Source organism: Theobroma cacao, chromosome 5 (assembly GCF_053813885.1).
Source record: "Theobroma cacao isolate CCN51 chromosome 5, ASM5381388v1, whole genome shotgun sequence".
In the NCBI taxonomy this organism is placed as follows: domain Eukaryota; kingdom Viridiplantae; phylum Streptophyta; class Magnoliopsida; order Malvales; family Malvaceae; genus Theobroma; species Theobroma cacao.
In genome coordinates this window covers 46,558,100-46,568,406 of record NC_142643.1, presented here as the reverse complement: position 1 = coordinate 46,568,406, position 10,307 = coordinate 46,558,100, and the positions used below count along the sequence as shown (strand labels likewise).

Sequence of the window (10,307 nt, the reverse complement as noted above, 5' to 3'; positions counted from 1 at the left end):
CCAGCAACTCAAGGCAAAAGGCCAAATGCTCCAGCATCAAACCAATCATCAAATCTAGAACGATATACATGGAAGGATCATAATGGTTACACCAAGAGCAGACATATCTCTACTAATATGTAATCGAAAGCCAATCAAGTGCAACTCAAAACTCCATTCATTGAAGCAAGAAACCATCCACTACATGTAAAAACTCTACTTGATCAAGATCATAAAGAGGAACAAGATTGTAATCAAATCCTTGAACGTACTACAAAAATTTTAAATTATAAAGATGAACATTTTGAAACATATAGGGGTCAAACTCTTGTCAAATCATGTAGAGCAGATTAGTCCCCCTTTTTCCGGAAAGAGCATCCCTCGGTGAGTCTGGCTCTACCTCCTGTAGGCTGGCAAAGAACAGTCTGGCAGTTACCACACACCACCACGGTTTGAGAGTGGCTAAACACAGTTGTTCTGCCAAAAAGGACAACAAAAGACAAGAATTAAGAACGAAATGCATGCTGAATATGCGTCAAAACACATAAATTTAAAGACCCAAAGACGATTTTCCAGACAATTGAAGGACTTACATGTTGAAGCAGCCTTGACATTTCACATCCTTTGCAAAGGGTAAAAAGAACAGAGTTAAGATATGGATCAAAGGGTGAAAAGATATGGAAACAAAGAAGTCGAAAAAACAAATTACCATGAAGAAAGAATTGGGCGACTGAACCAGACGCTTGAGTTTGTGCTTCTTCTTCTCAAGCTCTGCTGGAGGATTCAGCAAATCGACATCGTTTTGAAGAACCTGATAATTCCATAATTTAAACAACCTCAAACCAGGTTCAATTATACAAAAAAAAAAAAAAAACATAACAAAAACAAGCCGAAACCAAAGGGGAGATTGAAACATACCATTTTGGGTTGGCTGCTAGATGTCCGAGGAGCAACCTGGAGACCCTCGAAGCTTGGCAGGCGGCAGAGATGAAGAAGGAAGAAGAAACTGCCAATGCGGTCCTTTTATATATGGTGAAGAAGACTAGTTGCCCTAGGTCTGTTTGAGACACAAAAACCCAACGGGGCCCAAGCTTGTAACTTGAATTCGGATTTGGTCCCCAGGCCTCTGCTTGCAATCTGGGTTTGGGTAAGTCTGGGAGATAGATTGGATTCTAGCCCAAGCTAAAAGCCTTTAAATTATGATTTTTTTAATTAAATTCTTAATTATTCTATCGTATCAAAATAAGTCATTAATTTTCGATTTGTGCAAAAAAAAAATCCTTTAACCCTTAACAAAAAATTAATCACCGTCAAACCCAAAATCAACTAACATTTTCTAATAATGTAACATATGACGTGGACAACTGACATGATCGTGATTGTAATCAATATATTTAACAATATTAATTATCGCATAATAATGTCAACTACCATATTTACTAATAAGATTTAGACTTATATAATAGAAAAACTTTTAGATTATGATATATTTTAACTTAATTCTGAATTTTTTATCATACCAAAACGAGTCATTAATATTCAATTTGTACAAAAATAAATCCTTAAAATCTAACAAAAACATTAAAAATTAAAATTTATTTTCAAATTATTATAATACAATAACCCTTTTTGACTATCTAAGCAAAAGATTTTTGGATAAAGGGCAGGAGGTTCCAGCCAAGAGCTGAGAGAACACAGAGAGAAATATAAATTTACATGTTTTGACATTACAATAACAGAACTATTCAGATATGGCAGAGAGACTAAGTATACCATATGGTAATGACAAACTGTTATTCACATACTTTGTGCTTTTGTACCACATAATTATACTGATAAGGGAATTACTGCTTTGGCCTTAAAACAAACATTATCAAACATAAACAAGCAAGTACATGCACCACCATCAATTTTTTTCTAGGGAAAAGACACTATATATGAACCAAAATGAGATAAGAAGCTGCTCCAGCATCACCTAAATCTTTGGGTTTTTTTTTTTTTTTTTGTTCTTTTTCTGCCTCACTTCTCTGTTAGCACAGATATTGGGAGCTGCTGCAGCAGCATGGTTGAGTTGACAATAATTAGGTTATTGAAATGACGGGGAAAAATTGAATTCTCACAATTTACAAATTCATTTTCTTGCTCTTTGAAAATTTCTATCCTAAAAAAGGGGTGGGGCGGGCTCAGAGTGATGAAGCCCTGCCAAATCAAAAGACTCAGAGAGTAACAAATAAAGACCATTCACCAGGTGAGGGACAGATAAGAGCAGCAGAGAAAAACAGAACTCAAATGAAATTTTAATGGATCTCTTCCTCAACGCCACCCACAGTAAAGCCCTCGTTTTGAAACACAACTTGACCTTTTCTGAGCTAAACACCAAGCAAGAACCTAAACACATCACTCAATGAAATAATTCCTTCTACTCGCTTGCTGCCAGCCTCCACAATCACAAGTCTCCTAGCCCCTGTGAGAATACAAGCAACAAAACGCTAGTGTGAATCACATAAGAGAACTAGCTGCATTATATGAAAAAATAAATGAGGATGGATGAAAAGGATACCAGGATTTGCCAACCGCTCCATCACTTTGTGCAAGGTATCTGATCGTAGACACATCTGACATCTTTGACCATTGAAAGAGTTTGCATCTTGACCCAGTTGCAAGGCCTGCAAGAGGTGGGTATCACAAAGTTTTTTCAAGGACATCTTGGCTAATAAGAAAAGCTCTTTCTCTACTTGCATTTAAACTATCAAGCGCTGCACAGCTTAATGACATTTCACAATTACCTGATGTATACTCATTTCATCAAGATGAATCTGTGCATAAGCTTTATTATTTGCCAAAGCGGTTATATCACTGTCAAGCAAACAAGCAGATGACAACTTTTGTTAAGGAACTAAATAACATTTGGTTTGGCATCCAATAGTCTCTTCTTTTTCAATTTTCCTTTCCCACTAGAAAGAGAAAGGCTTTACCTTCGTGAATATATATCAAGCAATGAGTCATTCTCATCCACTATTGGTATCGAACTAACCTCGGCTGCAAAACAAGGTGTCATATTGTAAGATGATTAACAACATAGGTGAAAAAGACGAAGAGGGAAGGGAGAAAGAATGGAACAGAAGACACAAAGACCAAGAAGTACCGACGATTACTAACAACCCCAAAGACATTAAAACATTCCGTCTCACAAAGCTTAGAGGAAGGAAAAAAGGAATGCCTCTAAAAAAAAATGGAAATAGTTGCAAAGTGAAAACTACATGATGATGTCCATCCGAAATATCTACAATGAACTTGCTTACATAGGTTGTCCAGTTAAACATTTGAACTTTCACCAAGAAGGCAAGGTAAAACAAGCTCAAGATGAAATGAAAAGGCGTAGATGCAAAATTAACATTCCTAATTCAACATTACAAGAAAGCATGCTTAAAACAGTCCATTCTTTTCCATTCTGCCTGCTAAGTGATAATTTGTATCTTATAGTAAAAACAGAAACAGCAGCAAAAAACCTTAAGCACAAAGGGCCGCAGGTTACCTTGAACTAACAACGATAAGGCAGCACCAAGAGAGGCGTTTGGCCGCAGCATTGCCAATGGCCGACCATTTGATTCCCCAATTTTTGGTACCCAAGTACCCAAGGGAATTGAACAAATTGGTTGCTGAAGAATGGGCAAGGAGCTAGAAGAATGTTTAAAATGTCTGCATATACCTGAAAATTAGGTTGTGGCTAGTAAGAACTCATGCTCCCTCAGACGAGTAGGAAATCATGTACCCTCGGCCGTCGACAAAAGAAACTCTTACATTTTAGTATTTCAGACAATGTGGCAAGATGCAACAGCTGTGGAAATGAACCATCTTGTGCCGAAGAATGAGTGATGGGAACCGTAGCCACCTTACCCTTCAAAATCTTCAGAGCAACATCCTTCAAAGAATCATAAGGCCCAGCCTGCAGACAATGGTCATAAATGTTATGGTACTGATAAAACAGTAGCCAAACCTTATAGAAGGCAGCTCCAACTTCAGTGAAAACCAAGCCCCCTCAAATATTAGCAATAGAAATATTCTACCCATAACAAAAATTGCATCAAACAAACAAGTTGGAGTCATAACATGATAAATAAAAGAACAATGCAGATTCTTCAGAAGCATGGGCTATGAAAGAAAGACTCAAAGAGCTTAAAAATTGGTTATATATTCCATTCTAAATTTTGGGAGAAACATCAAGATTTTATAGAGTCCAATTAATCGTCCTTCCAAAATCTGGAGTTGCCGTATTCCTAAGAAATCAGTATCTCTTCTCACGAATAGATTCCAGAAGACTCTACTATCAAAAAGCAATAGTTCAAGATCACATGGTCAAAAACAGCTAATCCTAACAATTTCAACAGTTAACAACTCTTCTTCCTAGCCATAAGCAGTAATTGAACTTAAAAGTTTCATTTAACATACTATCAGAGAATGAAGTCAATAATGAAGTTAATTCACCACCTTCATGAATCATCCTAAAAATGAAACATGTACAAATAAATCAGAGGCAGTCATGAATAATGGGTTAGAAATGCTAGAGCATCCTGGAAATGGAAGCATTTACATGAACAAGACATCTAGGATATGATCTTGCGCTGCCATCAATCTGTCTGCTAAGCTGCACCTTTCCCTCTTTCCAAGCTGATATTGTGTGTGTCTCTAATTCTTCCTCTGTCAAATTCGAACCATGATTCCCCAGCTGTCCTTCAAAGGGTTAGAAATGTTAAACTTACCCAAGGAATATTGTTGCAAATAAAGAAAAAAAAAAAGCATGCATTGCCACATTCTACTTTTAGTATGTGTGAGAAAGATTAAATAACGGCTCATAAATACTCCTACAAAAATATGCTGCTTTGACAATTGCTTTACAGTGATTTAAACAAACAGTTAACTATGGAAAACAAAAATAAATCTTTACTCATAGAAATTTGTAATCATGATTAAATATCTCTCAACATTGAAAATTTCATCAATAATTTATAATGAAGAACAACATAAATTGTTTCTCAAACCCTTATCTCTCTATCAAATAGAGGTTGGTCAGAGGGAGTACTGAGTTATAAGGGTCATATAGTGAGTGGTATGTTCAACCACTTCCTATTTCTCTCTCTTGACAATCATGGACACCCTCAAATTTCAGCATAACAAGAGAGAAGCCTGGTTAATTTCATGCCAGAAGTCCATTGAAAGAAAAAGCCACCAGTCTATTTCATGAAAATTCATTTCCCTAATTCATAAATCTCTGGGCCTCTAAAAGGACATTGGCCTTAATAAAGTAGCTAAATTTATTCCAGTTACAAATAAAAATTTTTTGAAACTAATCACAGGTTAGATTAAAATTGATGGGAAAACTGAAAAATTTTTCTTCCAAACTCACCTCTCTTAGGATAAGAATAAAGTCTAATGCACTAAGAACTCCAACAAACTGACCCTTGCAAGAATCCCAGAGAGGAGCCACTGGAATTCCCTGAAAGTAGCATAAATCAACAACAATGAAATCTCAGCTAATAATCAGCGGGGTGAAGGGTAAAGCCTAGATAAATTGCACACAGTTGTAATGGGCAAAAGATCTTAAAAAAAGTAAGAGATATATAACAAAGAAACTACGGAAGGAAGAATTATGTCAAATAAGCTGCATAAAGCTAAAACGTAAAGGGGAGAGAGAAAAGTGAGGAAATTAGAGAAATAAGAAAGCACATGCAGTACAAGGTTATCTCCTCTCTGGAAGACAGACGTATGTAAAACAGGGAACACTTGAAATGGGACCTTTATGAGGAGTGACTGTGCATATTTTTTCCTTTCTGCATGTTTTTGAGTTTGTGAATGAGATTCACCTGTTCATGCAGAATATGGAATGCTTGCTTCACGGCTATATTAACATCCAAGGCTATAACCTGCAGCAATGGACACATTCAGATAGAACCAGCCTTAAGCTACCCCAAAAGTTACCACATAAACAGCTTGCATAGAAAGGTGATGCATTCAAACCTTGCCTGACTCTGGAAGCAACTCATATGCAGTGTGTCTTGACAAGAAAGCAGATATACGATGACGAGAGACCTCTAAATCAGCATCTGATATTGTTGGAACTGGTTCCTACAAGTTAACCCCATAAATGAACATAAGTGTTTATCCATCTAAAACTCTCACAATAATTTTAGGTCCGATTCCTTTGCAAAAAGCAGGCACCTCAAGACTTGAAAAAGGACTGCTATAACAACTCAATAAAGGACTGATGTAAACACTGAAAAAGGTAAGAAGCATACCGAACGAATAAAAACATCATCAACATCCATGTTGGATCTACCAGGAGTCTCAGGACTAGACGTTGGAGGAACCATATCTGGTTCCCTAGCTATAAAGACGGTGTTTACTACACCGTAATTACCATTTACAAATGGCTGGTGCTCGTCATGCCGCCATTCTCCATCAACATAAAACTTAAACTGCCAGTATAGAGAAATCAAACCTGAAGATCAGTGTTAGAGTTACAAAAGGACGTGCATGCCAGAGTTAGGAATACACATGCATCCACATGATACCACATATGGATGAGCAATGATATGAGCAGCTTTCCTTCATGTATTCTCTACTCTTGGGTTTATAACACAACATGCTTCAAAAGAGAAAAACAATTACAAAATGGTTATATTTGTATGATAACAAAATTTCAACAGACATTATAAAGCAGCACATGAGCTATTGAAGCTACAACTTAATGAGCTTAGTTTACCATTACCAGCATAATCTCTAGGATGTAGGATTTATTAACTCAAGTAGGATCTTATCAACAGAACATAAAGGTACTTAGCATTTACCTCCAATGGATTATCAGTGCCATTTCCACAATTACTCAATTGGAAAGGAAAATAAAAGATTTAGTCCCATGTGCTCTTTAGAGGAGAATACAGTTAAATATGTTCCTTAAACAGGTCCAATTCTTCTATATACAAAAGGCTGGACCAATACCTTCCATACTTCTTGCACTTTGGTTATTACTTATTAGCTAGTTGGCAAGCAACTAAAATAATAACCTATTTGTTCACTATCCCTTCCCCTCCTTCAAAGATATATGTCCTATCAAGCATTCATTATTAACAGATTGTGAGGCATCATATATAACAGTATCAGAAATGATCATGAATTTTATCTGCAAATCTACACAACTATTTAGCAAAACAAAGAGCACTATCACATTTTCAATAAGAATTCAGTTCCAAATATGGCTTTTTCAATGTGAACTACGGATAATGATCATTAAAAAAACTGATTAACCTGATGATATCCAGGGCTCAAGCTACAAATAACTTGAAATACAGTGGGGCAACCCTCCATTGGAGACATAGGTATATGCTCTGACCACCTGTGTACAAAATGACACAATCAATTGCCGTGTCCAACCTAAATTAGTGAAACCCTTAAAATATAAATCTAACAAATAAGTATAGGAAGTGATAGAAAAACGGAAATTTTGATCTTTTCCAGTCTCTCACCTAGTAAAGGAGCCACTGAGAAACACTCTCCTTCCCCCATAAGGCCATACAAAGCGCATTGGAATCAAAAGTGGCCCTGAAACTCCACTATTTTCTTGGCCAGTTTCTGGACCAGAAGCGAACATCTCCTCCACAATTTACACAAACACCAAATTATCAATCCACCAAAACTCAAAGTCAACAAATTTCCCACTTGATTTTTTCTCTTTTCTTCACCAAGAAAGCACTAAAATTTAAGCAAAGTACTTGCTAAAGTTCACCCAAACTGATCAAGATTGATAACTTAACATCACAAAAATTTGGATTTTCTTCAATAGGGATCCTCTACAGCAAAGAGCAGAGGACCCCTTAATGGTTATACATTAAAGCCACCAAATCAAAATCATACCCACAAAAGATCACTTGTTCTAATTATTACATAAAAAACCCAAACCCTAAAATCTCCAAATGAGAAACCCTCTAAAATCCAACACAAGCTTCAATAATCCTCTACATGTGGCACCCACAAAACCCAATCCAAACCTCCAGAAATGAACAAATTCAACCCCAAAAGTCAACAAATTAAATGGCTATCAACAAACCCCCAAAATCCCACCAACAAAACAAACCAACCAACAATCAAAAACCCAGAATTCAAGCTCTGATCTGAGCTTCAAAGCAAGAATTTTAACACTGAATCGAACCCAAAACCCTGAAAAATTGAAACTTTGGGGAAGGTAAAAAAGAGTTGGTTTTTGGGTTGGGTAATTTTGGAAAGAGGAAATTTTGAAGAGTTTCAAAAGGATGAGCTTGAAAGAGGGGGAAAAAAAACCCTAACTTTGATAGAGAAAGATTAGAGAGAAGTTGGCATTGGGTTGGATCTTCAAGAGATTTTGTGGCCTCTCAGTGAAGAATCTGACGATGAATAAAGCAAAAGAAGGAAGAAAAAAATAAAGAAACAATTTAAAAATATATTTATATTTATATTTATAAATAAATAAGTTAAGAAGAAGAAGAAGAAAATTACAACAATAATAGTAATTACAATTATTTTTATAATTGCAGTAAAAAAAACTTTATGATGGTGAAATTTTTAGACTGAAGTGAAGCTTTAGGTATAGAAACTTCTATTACTATTTATTTTTTAATTTAATTATTAATGTATTCAATTACGTAAATTTTTATTATTTAAATGATTAAAACTTTCTCTAATACTAGGTTCTATAGCATTAACTATTATTTAACATTATTTTATTTAATAAATACTGAAAAAGGATTTTAATTTTTATGATTAAAAATATTATTTTTATACCAAAAAAATGCTACTATATTATTCATTCAAATGTAAAGCAGAGAAAAGAAAATTGCTTTTAATTTGTGTTCATTTTTATTAAATGTTAGTGGGTGATATTCGTTAATTTTGAGATATTTGAATTTGAACTTGAATTCAATTCATAATTTAATTACTCATATTCTATCCAAATTTGATTAAAATGAAAATCTCGTATCTGAATAGGATTATTAATACTTACAAAAAAACTAAAACTCAAACTTGAATTTAAATAATAATAAAATTTAAATTATGTTTACATATTTATTAATAAAAATTATATTATTAAATTAAAATTAACTCATTAAAAATTAAAGTTTAAATCATGCTTAGAATAATTAATGAATTCCAATAAATATGACACAAATTATAAGTAATTTATAAACATAACAAATAGTATATAAAGCTTAAATTTAATATTAAAAATTATTATTTATAATCGTATGCAAATAGTGGTTAGTCTGCAATTACCATCCACAATCGTAATAAGTAATAATTTTATTACTCAAACCCTACTCGAATCTAATTATAAAATATTCTAATTCTATTTAATGGGAATGAGTAATGCAAGGTAATCGAAAGCATTTATTAAATTTCCTATTCGTTAATAGGTAGAATGACATTATTAAGATGTATTAAATGATAAAAGATTAAATTTATTTGAATTTTAATTATTGACTTTAAACATTTATTTTAAAACAAATTAATCACAATCAGGTTCAATTTAATTAAGTTTTGAAGGATTACCAAATATTTGACCTAAGAAAAGTACCAAAAATAAAATTATTTAATTGTAATTAATAAAAAATCATTCGTTGTTTTAATGATCAGGTCATTAAAATTAATAATAAGTTTAATACATAAAATTCAATGGACAAAACAGGAAATATATGTATATTTATTTATAGAATTTTTATTTTAGGAAAAAAATTAGGTAATTACCTTAATAATTTGTTTAATGTGAATAAATTTCATTATATAAATAACTAACAAAATTTTTATGTCTCTAATTTGCTAATTTTTTAATTGTTAAAACGAATAAATATTTAACTAGTTGGAAGTTTTCCATGTAAATAAATTTTAAAAATTAAAGTAGAAACGATTGGTGCTCCGAAGCAACATGGTGAGGCCTGTGGGTGTGATTGGATTGGACGGTGATGAAGTGATTTTCAGGTGAGAAAAGTGGGCCCCATGAGATCAATGGGCAATGATGTGGGGCCACTGCTGACCGTGATTCCCGGGCAGCTCCGCCACCATGGGAAGAGAGAGAGAGACAGATAGATGCTTTGTTATTGTAAGCTAATTCATCATAAAATTCCGTACGCAAAAAGCTTTTCTTTTTCTCCTTTCTTAATTATAATTTTTTCCTTGTGAGTTTTGTTTTTGTTTTCTTAAAATGGTTATTTTTTATTAATTTTATATTTTCTTTCATAAGGAAAAAAATGAAAAGAGGAAAGAACTACAAAAAAAAAACTAATAAAATCGATACTATTTTTATG

The 10,307-nt window shown here is 33.8% G+C and overlaps 2 protein-coding genes across 3 annotated transcripts; both read right to left on the bottom strand.

Annotated features, from left to right (window-relative positions):
* Nucleotides 1-139: 139 nt before the first annotated feature.
* On the bottom strand, nt 140-1,032 carry LOC18600445 (small ribosomal subunit protein eS27y-like). Its single transcript, XM_007030886.3, has 4 exons — nt 898-1,032; nt 689-790; nt 573-601; nt 140-456 (listed from the first exon to the last, which is right to left on the bottom strand). Exons 1-4 carry the CDS (start codon nt 898-900, stop codon nt 330-332), a joined length of 261 nt encoding a protein of 86 aa, XP_007030948.1. The 5' UTR covers nt 901-1,032; the 3' UTR covers nt 140-329.
* A 798-nt stretch (nt 1,033-1,830) lies between these two features.
* On the bottom strand, nt 1,831-8,430 carry SNF4 (sucrose nonfermenting-like protein). Of its 2 annotated transcripts, XM_018121164.2 has the most exons (13): nt 7,500-8,430; nt 7,282-7,369; nt 6,273-6,452; nt 5,995-6,102; nt 5,841-5,900; nt 5,384-5,473; nt 4,571-4,705; nt 3,781-3,925; nt 3,515-3,688; nt 2,955-3,018; nt 2,766-2,835; nt 2,540-2,645; nt 1,831-2,443 (listed from the first exon to the last, which is right to left on the bottom strand). In XM_018121164.2, the coding sequence occupies exons 1-13, from the start codon at nt 7,622-7,624 to the stop codon at nt 2,349-2,351; spliced, it is 1,440 nt and encodes a 479-aa protein (XP_017976653.2). In that variant the 5' UTR covers nt 7,625-8,430; the 3' UTR covers nt 1,831-2,348. The 2 variants fall into 2 exon arrangements, with proteins under 2 accessions (XP_017976653.2, XP_088662639.1); XM_088806513.1 differs by lacking the exon at nt 7,500-8,430 and having other exon boundaries at nt 6,273-6,475; nt 7,282-7,368.
* Nucleotides 8,431-10,307: the final 1,877 nt, after the last annotated feature.

What these genes read in the sequence shown, in the direction of transcription:
- LOC18600445 (XM_007030886.3), bottom strand. An exon ending in CGCCCAATTCTTTCTTCATG is followed by an intron (nt 602 to 688) that starts GTAATTTGTTTT and finishes CCCTTTGCAAAG; the next exon opens with GATGTGAAATGTCAAGGCTG. An exon ending in TGTCAAGGCTGCTTCAACAT is followed by an intron (nt 457 to 572) that starts GTAAGTCCTTCA and finishes CCTTTTTGGCAG; the next exon opens with AACAACTGTGTTTAGCCACT.
- SNF4 (XM_018121164.2), bottom strand. Translation starts at nt 7,624, where the DNA reads ATGTTCGCTTCTGGTCCAGAAACTGGCCAAGAAAATAGTGGAGTTTCA. An exon ending in TTATTCTTATCCTAAGAGAG is followed by an intron (nt 4,706 to 5,383) that starts GTGAGTTTGGAA and finishes TTTGAAGGACAG; the next exon opens with CTGGGGAATCATGGTTCGAA. An exon ending in ATGAAATGAGTATACATCAG is followed by an intron (nt 2,646 to 2,765) that starts GTAATTGTGAAA and finishes CACCTCTTGCAG; the next exon opens with GCCTTGCAACTGGGTCAAGA.